Below are 26,759 nucleotides of genomic sequence, written 5' to 3'. Positions count from 1 at the left end.
GTTCAACTACCATCTGTGGGAGAACTCGGACCGTGTTCATGAGTCATGAGTCGGGAATGATGGAACACAAATTGGCAAATTGTTGCGGCATCTGCAGTCATGCAGAATCAGTTCGTTGTGGTGAAGAGGGAGCTAAACCAAAGAACAAGATCTCAATTTAGCGGTTGATCTAAGTTCCTACGCCCTACCTATAGTCATGAGCTTTGGGTCGTAACCGAAAGGACAAGATTGCGGATGCAAGCGGTCCGAAATTAGTTCCGGTGTAGGCCAGGTTCTCCCTTAGAGATACGATGACTGTCATCTGGTAGAGACTCGGAGTTGAACCGGTGTGGTGAAGCGGGAGCTAATTTAGCGGTTTGATCTACGTTCCTACGCCTACCTGTGGTCATGAGCTTTGGGTCGTAACCGAAAGGACAAGATTGCGGATGCAAGCGATCCAAAATTAGTTCCGGTGTAGGCCAGGTTCTCCCTTAGAGATACGATGACTGTCATTCGGTAGAGACTCGGAGTTGAACCGGTGTGGTGAAGCGGGAGCTAATTTAGCGGTTTGATCTACGTTTCTACGCCCACCTGTGGTCATGAGCTTTGGGTCGTAACCGAAAGGACAAGATTGCGGATGCAAGCGGTCCCAAATTAGTTAGGCTCGGTTCTCCGGTAGAGACTCGAAGTTGAGTTCTCATTGAGAGTCGCCACATGAGATGGATTGGGCATCGGTTCGGATGCCTCCCAAACGCCTCCCTGGGGAGGTGCTCAGGAAACGTCCTATCGGTCCAAGTCCTCAGTGAAGACCCAGGAGACTAGGTCTCCCAACTGGTCTTCGAACTCCTCGGGATCCACTCACTGGGAAGAGCTGGACAAAGTAGCCAAGGAGATGGAAGTCTGAGCCCGCGACTCGACCTCAGAGGACGTATGGATTTACAGTACACAAAGAAGAGGGTCCGCCATGTTTAGAAGTTTAGAAACAGCACCAGTTAACAAGACCGGACCCGTATTTGCCATTTTTTATTTTCTACTTGAGTCTCATGAGCACCTGATAACCTGTTTTTATCTCAGAAATCTGATTACGGAAAAAAGGAAAGGGGGGTACTGTCATGCATCAAGATCCTATCAGGTATCAAATAGTATAACGCAAGTCACATGACTTGTCTTACAACGGGAAACCTACGCCGAGTACATATTATAGGGTGCGTAACCCAGCAGCATTTCTCCGACTCCTACAAAGTACACAACCTGAGCGATGCCGAAGAGCGGCGCAATGACGAGGGCCCTGCAGCTAGCTCCTGTCAGGAAAGCCGAGGCGCCCTCTTTTTTCAGGATTTTTCTGCAATTAAAAGCAATTATATTGAAATTAATACAGTAAACCTCGGATATATCGGATTCAATTGTTCCAACTGGTTTTGTCCAATATAAGCGAAATCCGTTATATGCGTATACCGGAAAATGTCCGTTTTACGCATATATCGGATTTATATCCGGTATATGCGTAAATCGGATTTTATCCGTTATAAAAAAGGCACTTCCTTGACTATGTTTCCAATGTACCTGGAACGCTGCAAATGACGTCGTATAGCGGCCTGTCACGATTCGGCGAATCGGAGCGCCACGATGCGGCCATCCGATATATGCGAGGGAAATTTCATGGAAATGCATTGGAACGGGACTGGAGATTTTGTCCGAAATAGGCGAAATCCGTTATAAAAAATCCGATATATGCGATGAATTTTTATTGGAAAAATGCATTACGGAAAAATCGGTTCTTTTTTTATCTGTCCGTTGTGAGCGAATATCCGATATATCCGAGTCCGATATATCCGAGGTTTACTGTATTACATTTGTGCAGAACAAATTGGGTTATTTTTACCTGACGCAATCCACCACTCCGTTGTACGTTTCTTCGTTTGTTCCTTTTTTAAGGGATTGTAGCCTTGTTTTGACGACTAAACACAACACAGAGAAATCCAACCAATTAGAGTTCACTTTACTTTGACGCTAAACTTTGAAGTGTCAACGTTAGATAAAAATAACACTGACCGTCACAAGGGCTAACGGCCACGGCTGCAACCGACCCGGCCAAGCATCCAGACGCAAAGGACCAATAGAAAGGCACCGACGGGTTTTCAGATGAATGGCGCCCGAGTTGATGTAAATGTGCAAAAAGAGGGAAGTACACAACCGAAAACGGCATATCCCTAAGGAAACGACAAACGAGCGTGTTAGCCGGTGATAACTAAAAAAAAATGGAGACTCATCCGACGCTACCTCATTAATGTCGCCGCCAGTCCCCTGTACAGTCCCGTGACACCTTTGGTTTTCAGGAGCTCTTTAGCGATTTGTGTCGCAGACGCTCTCGCCGCCTCGGGCGTCGTGCTAGCGTTATAGGATCGACTTAGGACGGCGCTGGTTCCGCCCATTTTTAAAGCTGTTACCACACTGGGCATCACCCTTTGCTGGGCGGCTGCAGGGAAATAAAGTTAATTTCTTGTGAAATATAATAAAAATGTAAACAAATGTAAACACAGGAACGTGATATTAGATATAAGACGGCCTTACCGAGCCTGCCGGCATCCTGAAGCTGAATCTTGAGCATCTCCATGGGAGTGGTGACGACGGCCTGGCACATTCCGGCACAGCACCCTGCCAGCATCTCCTTAAACACGGTTAACTTACTGCTGAAGACACACACACACACGCGTTTTGGACAATAATTATAATAATAATAACGCTAATTTGTTGCTGGGTTTTTTTTGAAGCTGGATTCAGTTTATTTCTGTTGAAATACTCACCCGTTTTTGCTTAGTTGGTGGCGAAAGAAGTCGTTGGCGGCGAGTTTGATGGCCTTCTCGGGAGTCACTAGGGTTAAATTTACAGCAGCGCCTACAATGTGGATTATATCATATTAAGATGGTTACTATGGTAACCATTATGTCATTGTATGGTCATATTGCAAAAAAAAAAACCTTAAACTGTATTATGGAAAGCAGGAAGTGAACAAATGCAACAGTTAAGTAAAGTAAACCAAACTTAAATTAAATTAAATTAAATTAAATTAAATTAAATTAAATTAAATTAAATTAAATTAAATTAAATTAAATTAAATTAAATTAAATTAAATTAAATTAAATTAAATTAAATTAAATTAAATTAAATTAAATTAAATTAAATTAAATTAAGAAAGCAGGAAGTGGACAAATGTAACAGTTACTGATTGCAAAAGTACCAGATGGAGGGGTAGGATTTAATAAGCTTTGCTTCTTCCTACTCCTTTTGGACATGTGGAACTGGGAACTGATTATGGGATGCACTCAATTGGAATCTGATCTATACCAAAATAAAAATAAAAAAAATCATAAAAATAATCATAATAAAAATAAAAAAAATGTAAAAAAATTATTAAAAAAACTTAAATTATATTAGGAAAGCAGGAAGTGAACAAATGTAACAGTTACTGATTGTAAAAGTACCAGATGGAGGGGTAGGATTTAATAAGCTTTGCTTCTTCCTACTCCTTTTGGACATGTGGAACTGTGAACTGATTATGGGATGCACTCAATTGGAATCTGATCCATACCAAAATAAAAAATAAAAAAAATAATGAAAAAAAGAATAATAAAAATAAAAAATACATTAAAAAAATAATAATGGTTGATTTCAGGGCAATCGGGAAGTTGAAAACTTCATATTTAAAGTGAATTGGTAAACTTTGGTAAAGTTCATGACAAGCCTGGGTCAGGCAGAATCCGTAAGCCAACTGGTCACTAGAATCGCCCGCATCTATAAGAACAGTTTGCCAAATTATCTCCTGTGGTGGTCTCCATGGCCAAATTAGCGCTCATAAATCAACATTAAGCAGAAGGCAACTTGACAAATGTGTTGCATTTGCCAAAGCCCACAGCTTGCAGAAATGATGGACGGTGGAAAAGTTGCAGAAAGTTGATTTTCTCTGATGAATCATTCATTGAAATATATCCCAATTGCTGAAAATACTGCAGAAGTCCGACTGGAAATCAAATATAACCAAGATTCACCCAAAACACAGTCATGTTTGGTAGAGGAAAAATCATGCTTTGGGGTTACATCCATTATAGGGGGTGTGAAACTGGAATGGTTCAAATTCCAAACAAAAACCCAACCCTACTTATCAGTACATAATTGGACATGTGAACAATAATGAGGCTTACCTCGATACATGCCAAAGTAACCTTCAGATTTAACTGTCTTTATAAGGCAGTCCATCCTTATGAAACAGAAAAACATAAATTAATTTCAGGAAGATTAAGGAAGAGGCAATTAAAAAAACAACAGAAAACAAAAAAACAAGTTTGCATATACAAAATGAATACACAGGTTTGGGTGGTTCTTACATATTCTTGTAAAGCTGCTGACCGCTTCGCTGGTTCTGAAGGCGAGTCTTGGCTAGGTCGATTGGGAATACGCAGGTGACTCCAACCATGCCTGCAATCCCTCCATTGATTAGTTTAGCCGGAAGGCTGGAAGAGACATGCATAGAAATGCCAGTCGTTGCTGTTCTTATAACATCTATTGTGACAGTTAGTTGATGTACAAAAGTTGTGAAAAAAAAATGTGATGTTAAAAACACGGGGGAAAAAACACCATCAGTGACTGATGCACGATCGTGCCCACTGCCCTGTTAAAAACACTGTGTATTTTATGGAAAACAACACCAACAGTGACTGATGCACGATCGTGTTCACTGCCCTGTTAAAAATACGTATTTTATGAAAAAAACACCATCAGTGACTGATGCACAATTGTGCTCACGGCCCTGTTAAAAATACGTATTTTATGAAAAAAACACCATCAGTCACTGATGCACGATCGTGCTCACTGTCCCGTTAAAAACAGTGTATTTTATGGGGGGGAAAAAACACCATCAGTGACTGATGCACAATCGTGCTCACTGCCCTGTTAAAAACACAGTGTATTTTATGACGAAAAAAAACACCATCAGTGACTGATGCACGATCGTGCTCACTGCCCTGTTAAAAACACAGTGTATTTTATGAAAAAAACACCATCAGTCACTGATGCACAATCGTGCTCACAGCCCTGTTAAAAACACAGCGTATTTTATGAAAAATAAAACACCATCAGTGACTGATGCACGATCGTGCTCACTGTCTCGTTAAAAACAGTGTATTTCATGAAAAAAAAACCACCATCAGTGACTGAGGTCTGCACAGCGCTGAATACATAATGATCATCTGCTTTAAACATTAATACAAATGACGAAATGTACTTGTTTCATACTCATATCCGAAATAATTCATCATCGGTAATGGATGCTCGTCCCTAAGTGACAGTAGAAGAGGTATTACATAAGTTGTGCCCCATCTTTAACTGCCCTTAACATTCTTCATATTATAGGCATTAAAACCACGATTGGGTTTTGACACAAAAACATTTAATCCAAGCAGGTTCTTACCTAATCTGCTGCTGGTGGGCCATGGTTTTTAGTAGTGTTCAGTGTAAAAGTACAACGATGAAAAAAAAAGGGAATCAGGCTGAGGCTCCGAAGTCGAGGCGCTGGGCAAGGCAAGACCAAAGAAACACACTAGGTTGTATATATAGACAAGTCCAGCCCAGCTGATCCAAGGCTAAATTCAACCCCCCATGACACTCCACCCCAACTCATGTCAGGCGGGAAATGGAGCCTAGTTAGTTCTTCCCTGCATAGATCAAGCCACAATTAAAAAAAAAACACTAATTAACTGTGTGTTTTTGCCTTCAAGTAGAACTAAAATACTGCATTACAGTATCTCTGATATGCTTTATCTCATATAACCAAATAAGAACACCAGATGGCAGACGAGGCACTTGACTGTTGTGTCAATCATGCTGGCAGTCCATCAATTGGTTTCTAATTGGTGTCAATTTTTTTCCACTCAGGGCCACATACTGAAAAATCAAAGGATTTAAAATTTCCTAAACCAACCTATATATTAATATTGTAAATGAAAAAAAATGTATGCATTTCAATTATTAGCATGAACTTTTTCTCATTTTTTTTTGCAAATTTTTCCTTATTTTTTATTTTATTTTTGCAAATATTTCAACTTTCATGTATTTTTTTTCCTTGAATTTGTATTTATTCTTATAATATTCTGAATTCATTATCATAATATGAACAATGTCACCCAAAACTGATTTTCCTAAAATTGAAACTTTATTATTCTGTTTGTTTGTTTGTCATGCTACATTATAGGTAATATCTCAGAATAAAAAACATATTTTAGTCTTTAATATTACCTTTTTTTTTGATTTTTATATTAATATTATTACATTTTTTCTCCCAATATTTTAATCACTGCTTTTTACCATATTTGCTGTTGTAGAATCCAAGAGAAATTATGTAATGAAAGCTAAAATCCAGGAAACTATTTTGTTACTAACTAACAGGGGAGGAAAATCCAGTATTTCCCGACTGAAATGCATCACCTGTAGACGCCACCAGAGGGCTCCCCAGGTAAATTGCTTCTCAGGTCTTACTAAACAGTGGTCAAAAAAAGACATAGAGAAATAGAATACTACTACTACTGTACTACAAGTCCCAATCTCCATAATGAATCCAAACGGTGTCAAGTCAGGGGTTCTGTAACTCAAACTAATCTCCAAGCCCCTTTTGGCTGTCCTTGGGAATCCTTGTGAGAAAGAATAGTTTGACCCAAATCATCACTGGAGTCCTTGAAGGGAGTTTTATTAATAACCTGAGTAATCTGGAGACCATTGCTCTCACCTCTTCAATTTAAGTTGATGTTATTTTATTCTACCTCCTTATGGACTGCGTGCACCGTTCACTTTGATTCTTATGGACCATGGAGGTCCCCCTGAAATGATTAGTGATGGGTCGTTTGCAAACAAGCTGGATCTTAAGGTTGGGGGTTTTTTTTCAGCAAAAGACTGGCTCAAAAGAGTTGAGGTCCATCACCTTCCTGGAGATGTGTTTGGGGTCCTTCCCATGTTGGAATATTTCCCTGCAGCTCAGTTTCCGAAGGCAAGGCATCATGCTCTGCTTTAGTGTTTCACCATACATGTTGGCATTCTTATTTTGGATTAAAACATGTTTTTTATCTGTGATTAAATGTGATTAATTCTGCATTAACTATGGTAATGGTATTGGTTTTATTTCATTTGAACATGCATCAGATTCCAATTGAGTGCATCCCATAATCAGTTCCCAGTTCCACATGTCCAAAAGGAGTAGGAAGAAGCAAAGCTTATTAAGTCCTACCCCTCCATCTGGTACTTTTTTTATTATTATTTATTTTATTCAGTGACTGATGCACGATCGTGCTCACTGCCCTGTTAAAAACACAGTGTATTCTATGAAAAAAAAACACCATCAGTGACTGATGCACGATCATGCTCACTGTCCCGTTAAAAACACTGTGTTTTATGAAAAAAAACACCATCAGTGACTGATGCACGATCGTGCTCACTGCCCTGTTAAAAACACAGTGTATTTTATGAAAAAAACACCATCAGAGACTGATGCACAATCGTGCTCACTGCCCTGTTAAAAACACCATCAGTGACTGATGCACGATCGTGCTCACTGCCCTGTTAAAAACACAGTGTATTCTATGAAAAAAAAAACACCATCAGTGACTGATGCACGATCATGCTCACTGCCCTGTTAAAAACACTGTGTTTTATGAAAAAAAAACACCATCAGTGACTGATGCACGATCGTGCTCACTGCCCTGTTAAAAACACAGTGTATTTTATGAAAAAAACACCATCAGAGACTGATGCACAATCGTGCTCACTGCCCTGTTAAAAACACCATCAGTGACTGATGCACGATCGTGCTCACTGCCCTGTTAAAAACACAGTTTTTTTTTTACAATCAGTAACTGTTACATTTGTTCACTTCCTGCTTTCCTAATATAATTTAAGTTTTTTTTATTATTATTTTTATTTATTTATTTTTATTTTGGTATAGATCAGATTACAATTGAGTGCATCCCATAATCAGTTCCCAGTTCCACATGTCCAAAAGGAGTAGGAAGAAGTAAAGCTTATTAAATCCTACCCCTCCATCTGGTACTTTTACAATCAGTAACTGTTACATTTGTTCACCTCCTGCTTTCCATAATACAGTTTAACATGTATTTAACATGTAACATGTATTTACATGTTGGCATCCTTATTATGGATTAAAACATATTTCTATCTGTGATTAAATGTGATTAATTCTGCATTAATTATGGCTCAAATGTGATTAATCGCGATTAAAATTTTAATCAATCGATTGACAGCCATTCATTTTTGTTTACATGTTTGTTTATGTCCATAATCCGTTACAAAAAACTACGGGAATATCGGAAACTTGTCCTGCATTTTCCGGTATCCAGTAAACACTAACTAACACCAGACATGGTTTTGGGCATGTTTGGAATGGGGATTGACAAATATGACATCTGATGCCAGTTTCTGCCAATGAACATTATGTTTGCATAATAAAAAAGCAAAGTGAGCACATGTTAGGACGCAGCTATCTGCGACTGAATGCATTCAAACTATGAGGAGATGTGTCACATTTCAGGAAATTATAATTATAAAAGGTTTGCGCTGAATAAATTTACACTTTAGTTTAAAAAAAGAGCCGAGTGTTATGCTATTTGAGCATACTGTAGGTCTGCTTTCTTTGTTTTCTCACACACTTCATGCATATACTTCCCCAAAATCCATACATAATTCATTTGTTCAATTTATTTACACGTGTGTGTGTGTGTGTGTGTGTGTGTGTGTGTGTGTGTGTGTGTGTGTGTGTGTGTGTATGATGCAAGATGACTCACCTACGCCGCAAAAAAGGAAGGAAATAAAGGTTACGGGAGCACCGTAATTGGGGACCCTGTCTCGGAAAGTTGTGACCTGTGGACAACTGAGGAGAAACAGCATTGATCAGATGGGATGAAAATAACAAGCTGCAAGTCTGTCGATGGCCTGCCAGCACCCGAGCTTTCTTCGGTAATTAACAACGCCATTCAAAGTGAGACGTCTTTTAACGGTCCTGCTGGTTACAAACTCCAACTAATGAGAGATCCAGCTAGGTTTGCTGCTGTATGGAAGCACAATTTAATATATATATATATATATATATATATATATATATATATATATATATATATATATATATATATATAAGTATTGTAATGTGCCCCAAACCAGTGTTTCAGTCAAGGAGGCATTGCCCGCCCTACATTGCAACTCAAATATAGCAGCTCTAATTAAGGCCAGCTCTCCTATGTTACATTAAGCACCATTCTGTTTCATTGTATTATTTATGTCTCGGTACGGAACCAAACACACAGCTTGTGACAGGAGGAACAAAAAAAAAAAAAAACAATGGTAATGGTTTTATTTCATTTGAACATGCATCAGATTACAATTGAATGCATCCCATAATCAGTTCCCAGTTCCACATATCCCAAAGGAGTAGGAAGAAGCAAAGCTTATTAAATCCTACCCCTCCATCTGGTACTTTTACAATCAGTAACTGTTACATTTGTTCACTTCCTGCTTTCCTAGTATAATTTTTAATTAAATTTAATTAATTTGTATTTTATTTTATTTTATTTTTTGGGTGGAAAATTTAAAAAAAAAAGCTAATCTTCTAGGAATTTATTTATCTAGAATTTAGAATTATCTAGAATTGATCTAGAATTAATTTTACAAGCCAAAAATTCATAAATTTATCTAGAAAGAAAAAAAGGAATCTAATCTAATCTTCCGAAAATTACAACTTTATTTTGTTTTGTTTGTTTCTCATAATATAGATTTATTTTATTTTATTTTATTTTATTTTATTTTATTTTATTTTATTTTATTTTATTTTATTTTATTTTATTTTATTTTATTTTATTTTATTTTATGTATGTAAAAAAATTACATTATTAAATTATGCGTTATTTTAGCTGTTTGAAGATGAACTATATCAGCAAGTTGAAGTATTTATGATTTTAGAAATAAGGAGTTAGTATGTTCTTTGTAGGCGGCATTATGAATTATCCTTACTGGCCTTTTTTGCAGTACATTTAGTGAGTGAAGATTGCTTTTATAGTTATTATCCCATATTTCCACACAATAAGTAAGATATGGTAGAACCAGAGAGCAATAAAGAGTGTGGAGTGATTTCTGATTGAGAACAAATTTTTGCTTTGTTCAATACTGAAATATTTCTGGCCACCTTATGTTGTATATTTGTAATATGAGGTTTCCAGTTCATATTTTCTTTTTTTTTTTTGTATTTGCGAGTGCGTGTCCTTTCTGCTGTTAGCAAACAGCATGATTTTAGTTTTATTTAGGTTCAAGGACAATCTATTATCATCAAACCATCTTTTTTAGTGTGACAACAATTCAAACAACAACAATTCATTTGTCATTTAGTGATTAAAAATAATGGATTGCAAGTTTCGTTTATCTCCCATCACAGGAATAAATAATAATCCTGTTTAGTCGATTATTTCCAAATGTTCACTCTTTTATCCTGGACTTGTAATGGCTGCCAAAAGGAAGCCAAGAAATTAACACGCCTTTGACCCACACTGGCAAGAATCCCGATGCTGAGACGACTAAGAAGAAACACAAACGAGAACTGAAACCAACTTAAAAAAGGTATGAAAACATGTAAAAAAAAATATATCATGAATGAGTGATGCACTAAATGAAAGCCTGATGGTGGTCGACAGAAGGAGAGAAGAGGGCTGGCGAGATAAAAAAGCACGAGAGACCATAGAGGGAAAGCTTCCGACAAAAGGAAGCGGGAGAACATCCAATAAGAACACACAGCCAGCGTCTGTGTGTGCGAGAGAGAGAACGAATCACATGGTCACAGCTCTAAAAGCATTATATTACGTTATGCCAAATTGAAATACATGCTGCAGACTGTTTGGGATTTTATTCTAAATTAAGCCCATAAGGAGAAAATATGCATGTAAATCCATTCCAATATGTAAGCACGTTTGAGTGCCACCATATTACATGCTGTAAGTGGTTGAGTCAAGATACACGTGATTAATATTGAATGAGGGGTCTCAAACACGCAGCCCGCGGGCCAAATGATCATCATGATTTTTGAACATCTTTTCACACAAAAAAATATCATTTGTATCGGGTTGCATTCAATGACTCTCTAATACAGGGGTCTCAAACATGCGGCCCGCGGGCCAAATGTGGCCCGCAGGACACTAGTTTGAGGCCCCCCACCTTGATATGGAAGTTTAATGTTAGTGCGGATGGGTGCTGCATGGTATCATGTACCCAGAAAAAAATTATTACGTTTGATTCATGTTCATGTTAAAGGTTAAATAACTGTTAATAGTTATCCTCCCTATCCGTGTGGAAGTGGTAGGTTTTTGGCTATTTAAGTTGAAAGGAAATAACTTGAAGGCTACCGTTTAGGTCGCTAGCTCTCTAGTTTGCGAGTTAGCATGTGTCTCGAGACCCTGCAGTTGCGCAATATGTTGTAAATTAAAAAAAAGTATAAATGTGACTATAGTCGTGTTTTGTCATGTCTACAGGGCTCTAATAATGCTTTACAATTGAGTGCATCCCATAATCAGTTCCCAGTTCCACATGTCCAAAAGGAGTAGGAAGAAGCAAAGCTTATTAAATCCTACCCCTCCATCTGGTACTTTTACAATCAGTAACTGTTACATTTGTTCACCTCCTGCTTTCCATAATACAGTTTAACATGTATTTAACATGTAACATGTATTTACATGTTGGCATCCTTATTATGGATTAAAACATATTTCTATCTGCGATTAAATATGATTAATTATGCATTAATTATGGCTCAAATGTGATTAATCATGATTAAAATTTAAATCAATTGATTGACAGCCATTCATTTTTGTTTACATGTTTGTTTATGTCCATAATCCGTTACAAAAAAAGTACGGGAATATCGGAAACTTGTCCTGCATTTTCCGGTATCCAGGAAACACTAACTAAAGGTTAAATAACTGTTAATAGTTATCCTCCCTATCCGTGTGGAAGTGGTAAGTTTTTTGGCTGTTTAAGTTGAAAGGAAATAACTTGAAGGCTACCGTTTAGGTGGCTAGCTCTCTAGTTTGCGAGTTAGCATGTGTCTCGAGACCCTGCAGTTGCAAATGTTGTAAATAAAAAAAAGTATAAATGTCGTGTAGTCGTGTTTTGTCATGTCTACAGGGCTCTAATAATGCTTTGGTCATTTTAATGTGGAAAAAATAATTTGTCTACCCACCAACTATATGTGGTTTATTAAGTTTTTATTATTTGCCCTTTTATTATTATTATTAGTATATTTATTTATTACTGATTGATTTTCTTTATTCTTGATTTGTTTATTTATTTTTCATCTTATTTTGTGCAGAAAAATAAAAATAAAAAAATTAAGATATTTTAGATATTTTGAATGTTTTATCAGAGCTTTTATTGTAGAAAATCGAAACCAAAGCACTGAAAAAGTTTGTATATTTTTCTGTTTTTAATAAATGCGTTTTTTGGGTTTTTTTTTTTTTTGGAAAACCTGAGCGGCCCAGCTTCACCCAGACCCTAGCTCCAGTGGCCCCCAGGTAAATTGAGTTTTTAGACCCCTGGTCTATAAAACAGATTATAGATAGATTATAGCAGAATGTGACCAAGAGCTGGTTGGTTGATGGCTGTTGGCCTGCCAGCTCTGAACGGCACATTTGGCACCCAAATATATTTGCTCTGAGTCCTCAAAACCAATGATGCAGTTTTACTTTTATCCCCACAGCTGCGCTTTCGCTTTCTTCAATTTAGTTGACCATCTTCTCTGCTGTTTCTCTCCCCCAGCAGGCAGGGCTTTTTAATGATAAGTGTGTTTTGCAGCAAAGTTCCACAGCACCCACGGAGGTGCTTCTCATTAAGAATACAGTGGTTCATGATGCTGATTCACTACAAAACATAATGGGCCTCTCACTGCTCCCATCCGCCTTTTATGAGTCCTGCTGGTGCTCTTTTGGTGACACACGCGGCGCATGGGCGGCTTCTGGGGAAGATATAATCACTGTCCAATGTTCTCGCGTGGTTGTGTTCTGAAAACACACCGTCCCGAATAGGTGTGCAATATGAGTCCAGTTCAAAGACTAATCTGTAGCTAACGACTGGTGTACCGCTAGACTTTATTTTAAGATGCGTAGCAAAGCCTGGATTTTTACAAAGCTGTCCAGATAGCCTCATCCGGCTAGAGGTTGGTCAACGGTGGTATCGTGTCCATGAGGAAGCACGCTTTTCGTTCATGATGTCATCAAAATATTATACCAACTCAAAAATGAGATGGTTGGGAAGTGGAGGTAGCATAGATGAGGATGCTGAAGTTCTTATAGGAGTGACCAGGATGGATAGGATCAGGGACAAGAACATCAGAGGGGCATTATATGTTATGTTAGAGGTCTTGGAGATCAAGTCAGAGAGGCCAGACTGAGATGGTTGGGAAGTGGAGGTAGCGGAGATGAGGATGCTGAAGTTCTCGTTGGGAGTGACCAGGATGGATAGGATCATGAACGGGTACATCAGAGTGACATTACATGTTAGAGGCCTTGGAGATCAAGTCAGAGAGGCCAGACTGAGATGGTTGGGAAGTGGAGGTAGCAGAGATGAGGATGCTGAAGTTCTTATGGGAGTGACCAGGATGGATAGGATCAAGAACAAGAACATCAGAGGGACATTACATGTTAAAGGCCTTGGAGATCAAGTCAGAGAGGCCGGACTGAGATGGTTGGGAAGTGGAGGTAGCGGAGATGAGGATGCTGAAGTTCTCGTTGGGAGTGACCAGGATGGATAGGATCATGAATGGGTACATCAGAGTGACATTACATGTTAGAGGTCTTGGAGATGAAGTCAGAGAGGCCAGAATGAGATGGTTGGGAAGTGGAGGTAGCAGAGATGAGGATGCTGAAGTTCTTATGGGAGTGACCAGGATGGATAGGATCAGGAACGGGTACATCAGAGGGACATTACATGTCAGAGACCTTGGAGATCAAGTCATTGAGGCCAGACTGAGATGGTTGGGAAGTTGAGGTAGCAGAGATGAGGATGCTGTGGTTCTCGTTGGGAGTGACCAGGATGGATAGGATCAAGAACGGGTACATCAGAGGGACATTACATGTTAGAGGCCTTGGAGATAAAGTCAGAGAGGCCGGACTGAGATGGTTGGGAAGTGGAGGTAGCAGAGATGAGGATGCTGAAGTTCTTATGGGAGTGACCAGGATGGATAGGATCAGGAACAAGAACATCAGAGAGACATTATATGTTATGTTAGAGGTCTTGGAGATCAAGTCAGAGAGGCCGGACTGAGATGGTTGGGAAGTGGAGGTAGCAGATATGAGGATGCTGTGGTTTTCGTTGGGAGTGACCAGGATGGATAGGATCAGGACCGAGTACATCAGAGTGACATTACATGTTAGAGGTCTTGGAGATCAAGTCAGAGAGGCCGGACTGAGATGGTTGGGAAGTGGAGGTAGCAGAGATGAGGATGCTGAGGTTCTCGTTGGGAGTGACCAGGATGGATAGGATCATGAACGGGTACATCAGAGTGACATTACATGGTTAGGACATGTCCAGAGGAGAGATAGTGAATATATTGGTGGATGCTGGATGCTGCGTTTATGCAGAAGACAGGGTTGGATGGTCTGAAGGGAAAAGCCCAAAGAGAAAGAGACCAAAGAAGAAGGCATTTCTAATGTTTGGTACCTAGAAACAGACTCCAAGGACACATTCAATTAATATGTTATTCAATGTTATTCCATTTTGCATGCTAGGTAAGCTAATGACGAGCCACTGTAGTACTAAAATGAAAATAAGCATGTCACAATATGAAGTGATGGCTATTGACATCAGTGCATGACACCAGAAACATTCACTGATGAGACTCCATTATTCCTGGAGTTGAGACCCATTTGTTCTCTCCGTCGACCCTTCCGCTCACTCTACCTCACATTTCTTTTTCTTTTTTTTTTTTTTCAGCTAACGAAATGCTGCAGCAAACTGAAGGTCTCTTCTTATTGTCCACGGGAATGAGAACTGTAAGCACACAGAGTAAAGTACACACGCTTGGGTATTACTTATATTGTGAGCATCATAAAGGTAACATTTGCAGAAGCTTCTTGAATATAAAGTGTCACATTTTAAAGTGGAAAAACCTAGATTTCTGAATTCATAGATTATTCAAATCAACCGTTTCATAAAAGATAAAACTGCTTCTGTCTTTTTTTCCCGCAGAATCCTCCAACACACGTGAACCCGGGCGTTAGTTCTTGCGTCATTACAGTAGCCATCTGTCAGTATGAACACCGACTTGGCTGTGTTTACACGTACGCATATATACACACACACACACACACACACACACACACTCGTCACAAATGCGCATTCACCCGGGAAATGTGTTACCCCGATGACCCCGCCGAGCCCCGCCCGATAGTCGTCACTTGACTATCGTGAGGTTCCGCATCATGCATGACATTCTCATGGATCAATCACATATGTGAAAGGTTTTTTTTTATTTTCTCCTTTTCTTCTTCCCTCTACATCAGGGGTCTCAAACTCAATTTACTTGGGGGCCACTGGAGCTAGGGTCTGCTAGGGTTTTCCAAAAAAAAAAAAAAAAAACGGATTTATTAAAAACAGAAAAATTAATAAACTTCGCTTTGGTTCTGATTTTCTACAATAAAAGCTTTGATAAAACATTCCACTGTTCTCAAATATCTTACTTTTTATTTTTCTACACAAAATAAGATAAAAAATAAACAAACAAATCAAGAATAAAGAAAATCAATCAATCAGTAATAAATAAATAAATATATTAATAATAATAATAAAACGGCAAATAATAAAAACTTAAGAAACCACATATAGTTGGCGGGTAGACAAATTATTTTTTTCAGATTAAAATGAACAAAGCATTATTAGAGCCCTGTAGACATGACAAAACACGACTATAGTCACATTTATACTCTTTTTATTTACAACATATTACGCAACTGCGGGGTCTTGAGACACATGCTAACTCGCAAACTAGAGAGCTAGCGACCTAAACGGTAGCCTTCGAGTTATTTCCTTTCAACTTAAATAGCCAAAAACTTACCACTTCCACACGGATAGGGAGGATAACTATTAACAGTTATTTAACCTTTAACGTGAACATGAATCAAACGTAATAATTATAATTTCCGGGTACATGATACCATACGGCATCCATATCAAACTAACATTACACTTTCATATCAAGGCGAGGGGCCTCAAAGTAGTGTCCTGCGGGCCACATTTGGCCCGCGGGCCGCGTGTTTGAGACATGAATTCCTGCCACATTAATGTTTCTGCAGTGATGTCATTGTCCACCAGATAAAATGATGAACGTTTAAGGCATAATCCCTCAGCATAATAATCCCTAAGTCTTCTGATGATGCACATACTGATAGACAGTTTTTTTTGACTCTATATAATGCAAGTTTTTTGTGGGTGGAGTAATGATATAAACACAAATCAGCTTCTAATCGTGATCTCTAATGATTCCGAGAGCGAAGCAGATGAAAGATTATTTATTCTCCTGGGTGAGAGACAGTGAGTGAGTGAGTGAGTGAGAGTGGGTGAGAGTGGGGGAGTGGCCGGCAGTCAGAAACAAGCAAAGTAATTCTCACCAAAGCACAGACAGTCAGTCAGTCAGTCAGTCGTGCTACGTACGGCAGGAGCTGCAGTTGCTCTGACACATTTTTTTTTGTTTTGTTTTTTTTTTTTGGTACTACAGACCGCTGCCCCCTTTAAGTCCGTATCGGTTCAGAGTTTCCGTTTTTGGATAGTCTTGCTGCAAAGGCACACGCACCCACGCTTCTTCTTCAGAGATAACATCTCAAGGTAAGAACTCACTGGTGTGTGATGCACTTTTAAAGGTCCTCATTGCTTTACTGAATGAATTAAATATGATATGAATATGCATTTTTGAAAAAAGTTAAAAAGGTACTCGGTTTTTGCCATAAAGTCGCCTGTTGCAAAAGATATTTGCTATCATTTATTGTGCATTTTTCGATGGTTCTGTGCACTTTTTTAAACGAAGCGGTTTTAGTGTGGTATCTGTTTACGGAAGGCTTGTGTGGAATTAAGACAGATGCCGGGAGGTTTTAAGTGCTCATTTGCAATAACTGCAAGCAAAGCCAGCGCAGATAACTGGGGAGCTGGTTGGAGGCGGGGGGGGGGGGGGGGGGGGTACTGTTGCGAGCACAGAGTTAATCTAGCTATCTGTTTAATCTATCTGTTCAGTATCTGTGCATTAAAAGCACACGTGTTGTGATTTATTGTGAGATGTTTAATCATAGAGCAGATATCATGTGTATATTATTTTCTGGCATTACAGTATGTCATGTGATCAGGTGGGGGATATTGCATCCAAGAGCTAGGGAAGTGAAAAAAATAGAATAGGAAATGTGGATGTTTACCGGTTTATTTCACAGCATTTATTTATGAGAGCTGAACGAATGGCAGTATCTGAATCTATCCATCCATCCATCCATCCATCTATCCATTTATCTATCTATCTACTGTGCACTGGTCACTCTGTTTTTATGTTTGAACTAATCTCCACAGACTTCATTTAGAGTTTCTGGAAAGGTTTCAGCCTGAAGGACAAAAGGCTTTCACATCACTTGTGTGTTATTGTCCATTACTTCAGCATACTACGGTAAAACCAAGCCTGTACATCAAGCAAGCGAAAAAGCTTCCAGTCATGTGATGTGTACATATGTGCTGCTTGGCCGCTACTTTATCCAATTTTATCGCTTTGGGAAACACGGTTTATAACCTGCGTTTGTAGCCGCACGTATTGTTTGGTGTACGTTTTTCTGATGTCAACAATGAGATTGCACCAATCAACCAATTGTCGGAAAAATTGCTTAAAATTCGCCTAAAATTGTCGGGCAAATTGTCGGAATTTTCGCCAACAAAATGTGTCGAATCTAACTAGTCGAACTGCCCGTCATGTCCTGTCATCCTTGTTTACTTTGACTGAGATGACAACATAAAAACAAACCTAAAGACTTTTTGTTCGTTAATATTACTTGATTTATTATTATGACACAGGCGGAAAACTATAACTATTTATTGCAACTTTCATTTCCTTCTGCAATTTTATGGCAACAAACAAGTAAAAACACAAATTGCAATTCCAATTTAAAGGGGACCTATTGTGCTCATTTTCCGACCATTTGTATTGAGTTGTGGACTCCTATAGAGCAGCTACACACAATAACCCGCCCCCCCAAAAAAACGGATGCACACAAAACCCCTGGAAACAATTTTCAGTCGGGATGAGCCGGATACTTGTTTATAACGAGTATGTATTTTTTTGCCGGAAACGTGTATGAAACGAGTACATTTCATCTTTATCGGTATTCTTGTTTGAAGAAAACGCTCATTATGTATTCACTCGTCATGCTCTGTGATTGGCCAGTCACACACAGCGACTGCCTCTCCTCAACGTTCAACAACGCAATAAATCTAATCTGCATTGACTGGCCACAACATTAGGTACACTTGCAAGGAAGCGTGTAAGACAGACATAAACTACACAGTGTATTTTTTAAGACAGCGGGCACGATCGTGCATCAGTCACTACTGCAAAAACTTGTTCTGTAACCTGTGCAATTGCAGCACTGCGCAGACGATCAACAACTCAATAAATATAATCTGCATTGACTGGCCACAACATTAGGTACACTTGCACGGAAGCGTGTAAGACAGACATTAGCCGTACATAAAACATTAACTCCCCTCTAAATATGTTGCAGTATGCACCTTGTAATCTTAAATTGTTTCATAACTACACTGTGTATTTTTTAAGACAGCGGGCACGATCGTGCATCAGTCACTACTGCAAAAACAATTGCAGCACCGCGCAGACGATCAACAACTCAATAAATCTAATCTGCATCGACTGGCCACAACATTAGGTACACTTGCACGGAAGCGTGTAAGACAGACATTAGTCGTACATAAAACATTAACTCCCCTCTAAATATGTTGCAGTATGCACCCTGCAATTTTAAATTGTTTCATAACTGCATGGTATATTTTTTAAGACAGCGAGCACGATCGTGCATCAGTCACAACTGTGTTTTTTGGTTGTTTTTTTTTTTGTCTGCTTGTTCCGCATGGTTTGACTGGTGATATAAAGTCAGTTGGAAAATTGCTTGTAATACCGAACACGGTCAAAGTACGGGTCGGAATACGGATACAGATCATTTAAATGGGTAAAGACTAATTCTCAGTATGATGCAATACAGTTAAATGCTACTGCAAAGTACAGCTAATTAGTATACATCTTTTTAAATTAATAATAACAACCCGGTAGTATAATATTATTTGACAATTGGGGACATTTGTGATAAATCTCTTGCATCACATGGCTTAATAGTGTGTAGGTGTACTTAACGAAATGTCAGTTGAGGGTATCAGTTGTGCGTGCATGCTTATGACTCCATCAAATGCTTTTTAAATGGGTGTTTATAAGCAGATTTTCTGAAGGCAAAGTCATAAGCCACAGGCCAACGACTATTTTATGCTAATGCAGGTGTGAAACTTGATTTTTCTTTGCTTTCTGTTTCACGGCTTTGAACTATTGGCCTTCCTTAATGAGAAAACTCTTGAGCTTATGTTTCACGGTCATCTATTCATATGTGAATTTTCCTGGAATACATAAGTTCAGCGGATTTCTTGTTTCTTTTATGTAAGCGGTTATGGCACTGGATTCTTTTTTTTTTTTAAATGCTGTTTATTTATCGATTTTAATTTATCTGCTTCTGGTTCAGATGAGTCAATTTATAACGACGCCACAGGGAAGCATGATTATAATCAATCAGTAATAAATAAATATAATAATAATAATAATAAAACGGCAAATAATAAAAACATAAGAAACCACATATAGTTGGTGGGTAGACAAATGATTTTTTTCAGATTAAAATGAACAAAGCATTATTAGAGCCCTGTAGACATGACAAAACACGACTATAGTCACATTTATACGTTTTTTATTAACAACATATTGCGCAACTGCATGGTCTTGAGACACATGCGAACTCGCAAACTAGAGAGCTAGCGACCTAAACGGTAGCCTTCAAGTTATTTCCTTTCAACTTAAATAGCCAAAACGTACCACTTCCACACGGATAGGGAGGATAACTATTAACAGTTATTTAACCTTTAACATGAACATTAATCAAACGTAATAATTTTTTCTGGGTACATGATACCATACAGCATCCATATCAAACTTGCACGGGCCGCACTGACATTAAACTTATCAAACTTATTAACATATCAAGGCGGGGGCCTCAAAGTAGTGTCCTGCCGGCCACATTTGGCCCGTGGGCCGTGTCTTTGAGACACATGCTAACTCGCAAACTAGAGAGCTAGCGACCTAAACGGTAGCCTTCAAGTTATTTCCTTTCAACTTAAATAGCCAAAAACGTACCACTTCCACACGGATAGGGAGGATAACTATTAACAGTTATTTAACCTTTAACATGAACATGAATCAAACGTAATAATTTTTTCTGGGTACATGATACCATACAGCATCCATATCAAACATTAAACTTTCATATCAAGGCGGGGGCCTCAAACCACATTTTTGCCCGCGGGCCGCGTGTTTGAGGCCCCTTACTTTAATGTGGATGTTTTATTGAATAAACTGTATAAACTTTATAAACCTGAAAACTACAAAATATAAACATTATTACTGAGGTAATAAAGATACAGTGCTATGAAAAGGTTTGGGCACCCCTGATAAATTTACTTTAAATCACCGGTTGTTTGGATCAGCGATTTCAATTAAATATCCAAAAATATTAAAAAAAAAAAAAACAAAATATCATGAATGAATGAGGTTGATAGGATTTACAGAAAATTGTAATAATTATTTAAACCAAAGTAGGCAGGTGCCTAAATTTGGGCACCCCAACACAAAAATGACAGCGATATTTAGTAGATCATCCTTTTGCAGTAAATCTTACCACAGATTTTCAATAATATTTACTTCGTAGTAAGAATCTGAGAAGTGTTCTGGTTAAGGCCCGCCTTAACCAGAACGGTGCCTGTGGTCCTCCATTTCCTCACCTCAGAGTGGAACCTGACAGCTGAAATCTCTGAGTTAGCTTTTTGTATCCTTCCCCTAGACCATGATGTTGAACAATCTTTGCTTTCAGGTCATTTAAGGCTACAATGTTGCTCCTCATCCGAGAAGATGCAACTTGGAATTGGCCACCTTAAATACCCTTTCTCATGATAAATAATTATTTCCTTAAATCTATCACTGTGTTCATCTGCCGTATGATATATTTAACTGAAATTGCTGATCCAAACAACCAGCCATTTATAAAGGAATCTTTTTCATACCGCTATAAATAAGAGTTTGAACAGGTTTGCGATTTGATCAATAAAAGACATAACGCCAGCCTTGTGAAGGTGCAACATCAATATCTCATTACAGTGTAATGCGGCACAAGAACAGTAACGTGCAGGTATGCCTTATGATTATTTTTATTGAAATGTTTTGGTTTTCCAAAACATGAGATGCTGATGAGATCAGAGCTTTGCTACATGCACTTTTAGGTTTTCCCTCCGTCACTAATAGGGGTTGCATGCAGCAGACTTAGAGAAGCATTGATCCATATATGACCTTTGAACCCCCCTGTGAAATGAGACTCTGTACATTCATAAACCCGTTATCTAGGATTTGGTTTAATAAAAAAACTAATCCAGAAATGAGTAGTTAGACAGTAAAATGGGAATAAGTCAGCAAGCAAAGTAAATATAGCATCTACGTTACATGCTAAGTGGCTACTTCAGGATAAACTGAAAATACGGCATATGTTTCCCTTAACTGAGTTAGGTGCCGGAGGTTCCTCGTGCCATCTTCATTTTATGCCTCCTTGCTCTCATACCGTCTCATCTGTGGCCCATCTTTTCCAGCTGAGCCCCTTGGCCCGTGATCCGCCGCTAATTTACTTAGGCCAAAATGTTTTGTTTTTTTTCTGAAACTGACCTAATCTGCCATTTACAACAGCAAAATGGCGTCATAAAGCAAAACCAGATGTATCTTTAAGAGGTAAAAGACATAAAAATGCAAAATTCTGTTAGTGACAGATGGCAAGAAAGATGGACAACCCTGAAACAGTAAAATACTTGATATAAAAACTGGATTATGACATGGTTTATTAGTGGACCAGATTGTATCCACCCACCGGCTTGTTTATGTCTCCATTAAAAGCCTGAATGACATCTGTCTTAAAGGGGAACTGCACTTTTGGGGGAATATTGCCCATCATTCGCAATCCTTTGCACACATATTTCTTTCCCTTTTCTGTGCCTTCTAGAGCAAGAAAACAAGTTAATATGAGCAAGCTAACAACAGATATCATGTTCCCTTTACATAACTGACTCATATTAACCGAGCTACAGCCATATTGTTATTATAGCATGAAAGCTACCATGAAAAACTGTATTTCGAGTATCGCGAGTCGCTAGTCCCAGACGGAAGAGTGGATAGCTAGCTCTTGATTTAGCTACAAAGACTGAACAAGATGCTGGAAGACACAGCCATCCCACTGAGAGTATTGTTGATGTTAATGGAACTTGCATAAGTATGTTTAAGTTCCGGTAGTATTTGAAATCATCAAAATACAGCAAGATACTGCAGTGTATTTGTTACAGCGTGTATATAGTATCAAACAATGCACTGTTGTTAGAGGTTTTTTTTTTTTGCTAAAGCGCTACAGTCAAAATAGATACGTCCCAATGATGTGCATTGTGAGCTAGCTCGTATTAACTAGTTTTCTAGTGTTATAATGAACATAAAAGGGAAAGAAATATGTTCATGTTTCACATAATGAATGTTAATATGAGCAAGCTAACAACATATATCATGTTCCCTTTACATAACTGACTTATATTAACCGAGCTACTATATTAACCGTATTGTTATTATAGCATGAAAGCTAACATGAAAAACTGAATTTATCTGTCGGCGCCAAGCGAGTCGCTAGTCCCAGACGGAAGAGTGGATAGCTAGCTCTTGATTTAGCTATGTTGCAATGTTGTTAGAGGGTTTTTTCAGAGGGCTAAAGTCAAAATTGATACGTCCCAACGATCCCAATGCATTGTGAGCTAGCTCATATTAACTAGTTTTCTTGTGTTATAATGAACATAAAAGTGAAAAAAATATGTTCATGTTTCATATAAGGAATGTGAATGATGTGCAAATTTTTTTTTAAAAGTGCAAAAAATAGTGCAGTTCCCCTCGAAACTGGCATCTAAACCCCCGACCTTGCTGACTCGAGACTTCCTCCATTGCAGTGGGTTAATCATTCACATAAAATCGGTGTTTTGTTTTTTTTTGCACTTTGTAAGATATTGAATAAACCGGCGTTCAAGGCCTTGTAAATACATATGTGGGGAAAAGCTATGAATTAATAATGAGTTATCCTAGCCTCACGGCTCTCTAGTGTAACAGGAGCGAAAGGAGAAGGGATTTCAAATGGCTGGCAAATAGGTCGAATCGAAAGGAAAAGAGCGATGACGACAGAGGAAGTTCATCGCACTGGCATCTATAATTTCTCTACTCGCTATTCTTCAATGCCTTTAACGTTTTTATGCTTTCATTTCTCTTCCTCCTTCTGTCACCCAACTTGGACAATCTTTCTTCTGCACGTTATTTATCTGCATTGTTTGTCGGTAGTGTGAATGAATGTGTTAGCCTCAGGTAAGAGAGGAATTGGAAACAGAGGGAGAGAAGATAGTGATACTAGACTAGTGTCGTTTTTGTTCCTCATATACCCATATGGAGGTCAAATATGCTCTATCGGGCGTAATTTCCCCTGATGCGGAGTTTCTCTTTAGCTAAAGAAAAGTTAATTCACAACACCAGGACAAAGGATACAACGTAAATCTAAATATTATAAGAAAATATACTTATTAAAGGCTCTACATTAAAAACAAAAATGACTTGCCCATGGGGAATCCTTAAGGTGAGAACTACTTGCCTGAACTTGTAAACAACATTGCATTGTTTGATATATACATGCTGTAACAAATACACTGCAGTATCTTGCTGTATTTTGATGATTTCAAATACTACCGGAACTTAAACATACTTATGCAAGTTCATGTATCTGTTGTTAGCTTGCTCATATTAACATTCATTATGTGAAACATGAACATATTTCTTTCCCTTTTATGTTCATTATAACACGAGAAAACTAGTTAATACGAGCTAGCTCACAATGCACATCATTGGGACGTATCTATTTTGACTTTAGCGCTTTAGCAAAAAAAACTCTCTAACAACATTGCATTGTTTGATATACATGCTGTAACAAATACACTGCAGTATCTTGCTGTATTTTGATGATTTCAAATACTACCAAAACCTATGCAAGTTCCATTAACATCAACAATACTCTCATTGGGATGGCTGTGTCTTCCAGCACAAGACGTGTGCGCCAGTCCTCAAGTAAAAAAAAGGGCATCTTGTTGAGTATTTGTAGCAAAATCGAGAGCTAGCTAGCCACTCTTCTGTCTGGGACTAGCAACTCGCGAGGCGCCGACAGATAAATACAGTTTTTCATGTTAGCTTTCATGCTATAATAACAATACGGCTGTTAGCTCGGTTAATATAAGTCAGTTATGTAAAGTGAACATGATATATGTTGTTAGCTTGCTCATATTAACATTCATTGTGTGAAACATGAACATATTTCTTTCCCTTTTATGTTCATTATAACACTAGAAAACTAATAGTTAATACGAGCTAGCTCACAATGCGCATCATTGGGACGTACCCATTTTGACTATAGCAATCTGAAAAAAAACCCTTTAACAACATTGCATCGTTTGATATATACACGCTGTAACAAATACACTGCAGTATCTTGCTGTATTTTGATGATTTCAAATATTACCGAAACTTAAACATACTTATGCAAGTTCCGTGAACATCAACAATACTCTCACATGAACATGTAAAATGATTTTTCATCAGTTTTTGGTGTTTTCCTTCAGAAATTGTTGAAGAATTAGACGATCAGATTCAATTGTTCCCACTGGTTTTGTCCGATATAAGCGAAATCCGTTACCGAAAAATGTCCGTTTTACGCATATATCGGATTTATATCCGGAACGGGACTGGAGATTTTGTCCGAAATAGGCGAAATCCGTTATAAAAAATCCGATATATGCAATGAATTTTTATTGGAAATGCATTACAGAAAAATCGGTTCTTTTTTATCTGTCCGTTGTGAGCGAATTTCCGATATATCCGAGTCCGATATATCTGAGGTTTACTGTACATCGTTATTGTCGAGCCCTGCTTATTGTCGGTCCTGTAATGATCATGTGTTCAGTCCACACTGGATGGAGATGTCAGCACTTATGTAACACCCCAAGCTGGTGTAATGATGGATCCAACATTATGGACGCCAAAAAAAAAAAAAAAAACCTTGAGGAATCTGTTCCCCTTATACTTGGCAGATTGGAGATCTGTAGCATTTTTGGATTAAAAATATCAAGATCACGTCAAGGCGTTACCATGCATCCTATCCAGGAAATTAAACATACAATATTAGCATAGCTGATTTACAACAACTTCCCCACGTTGTTTCATACTTTATCCACTTTAAAGCATGAATAAGTTCAATAATGTACAATATATCGCTCACTATAGTGATGCTACAAGAAAGAGAAATGATCCGGTCCGACCATTAAGCAGCTGGAATGATCTGAACAGACACGAGGAGAAAGAAGGGAATAAAAACAGGTCTGAACTGATCCAGGATTTATTGGCTACGCCGGTCATGATGGAGTTTTTATGCTCACATTACGTTATGCAAAAGCGAGCTATGCTACAGGTGAATAATGACTGCTGTGTAGATGCTCTCCTTCTCTTGGTTCCTCTCACTCAGGATGGATGGCTTTAATACAAAAGGGCTTCACAACGCCGGGGTGCATTCTTCATTCCGAGGGGGGAAAAAAAAAATAAAAAAATGAAGTACTCACGCTCGTCCACCTTGAAACCATTTCCTCAACTTGGCCTTTGGCTTTTTCTTTGCCACCTTCTTTCTTCATTTCACTCCCATTCTCTCTGCAAAGACGCTCCACATTGATCGCTTGGATTTGTCGACTCATCTAAAAGAGACAAGAAGATAGTAAAAGGTACTGACACAAATGGACGATGCTCCTTCAAGCATTCGTTCAGTCATTCCAATCCAGATGTTTCGCACACGTGGCCTAGATAAGCATCGGCCACATTCTACATCCTGCCAAAAAGCTTTTCATTTGGCCCACTAAACATAACCCAAATGTAGCTAGTCCTTGGTGTACATACAACGTTCCGTGCTCCCAGAAATCAATTTAAAATGTCATTTTCATCTGTAAACATCGTTTGAGAACAAGTTACAGCGAGAGTCGATGGAAGAATACTACACAGACACAATGAGGAAGAAGTTAGCATACAGAAGTTAGCATTCACAAGTTAGCATTCAGCCAAATATGACAAGGATTAATAAAACGGGTTAGTAAGTAAACACATCTACACTACAACATCATCTTAACCAGTTCACAATCAATATCTAGCTCATAATATGACAAAAATATTAAACCTAAAACAGTAAAATACATATACTCAACAAGAGAGACGTCCATTTTGTTTTTTTTAAACACCTATTGTGAATGTAAGTTGTTTT

The 26,759-nt window shown here is 38.4% G+C and overlaps 2 protein-coding genes across 4 annotated transcripts in view; one reads left to right on the top strand and one right to left on the bottom strand.

Moving 5' to 3' along the window:
• Positions 1 to 517: 517 nt before the first annotated feature.
• On the bottom strand, positions 518 to 26,759 carry LOC131136708 (mitochondrial glutamate carrier 1-like). Of its 3 annotated transcripts, none has more exons than XM_058083883.1 (11): positions 26,704 to 26,759; positions 26,074 to 26,202; positions 8,820 to 8,905; positions 4,362 to 4,487; positions 4,179 to 4,234; positions 2,784 to 2,874; positions 2,551 to 2,669; positions 2,260 to 2,455; positions 2,032 to 2,189; positions 1,862 to 1,937; positions 518 to 1,321 (listed from the first exon to the last, which is right to left on the bottom strand). In XM_058083883.1, exons 1-11 carry the CDS (start codon positions 26,716 to 26,718, stop codon positions 1,162 to 1,164), a joined length of 1,212 nt encoding a protein of 403 aa, XP_057939866.1. In that variant the 5' UTR covers positions 26,719 to 26,759; the 3' UTR covers positions 518 to 1,161. The 3 variants fall into 3 exon arrangements, with proteins under 3 accessions (XP_057939866.1, XP_057939867.1, XP_057939868.1); XM_058083884.1 differs by having other exon boundaries at positions 2,551 to 2,666; XM_058083885.1 differs by lacking the exons at positions 8,820 to 8,905; positions 26,074 to 26,202; positions 26,704 to 26,759 and adding an exon at positions 5,444 to 5,640.
• The window catches only part of LOC131136697 (caM kinase-like vesicle-associated protein), a 35,474-nt gene continuing 25,356 nt past the window's right edge, over positions 16,642 to 26,759 (top strand). Inside the window, exon 1 of the mRNA XM_058083867.1 lies at positions 16,642 to 16,884. The gene's annotated coding sequence lies outside the window, so the exon portion shown is untranslated. The remainder of the gene's footprint in view (positions 16,885 to 26,759) is intronic.

This window comes from Doryrhamphus excisus, chromosome 10, assembly GCF_030265055.1.
Source record: "Doryrhamphus excisus isolate RoL2022-K1 chromosome 10, RoL_Dexc_1.0, whole genome shotgun sequence".
Classification (NCBI taxonomy): domain Eukaryota; kingdom Metazoa; phylum Chordata; class Actinopteri; order Syngnathiformes; family Syngnathidae; genus Doryrhamphus; species Doryrhamphus excisus.
The sequence above is the reverse complement of the archived record's forward strand: the minus strand, read 5'-3'. Positions and strand labels throughout refer to the sequence as shown.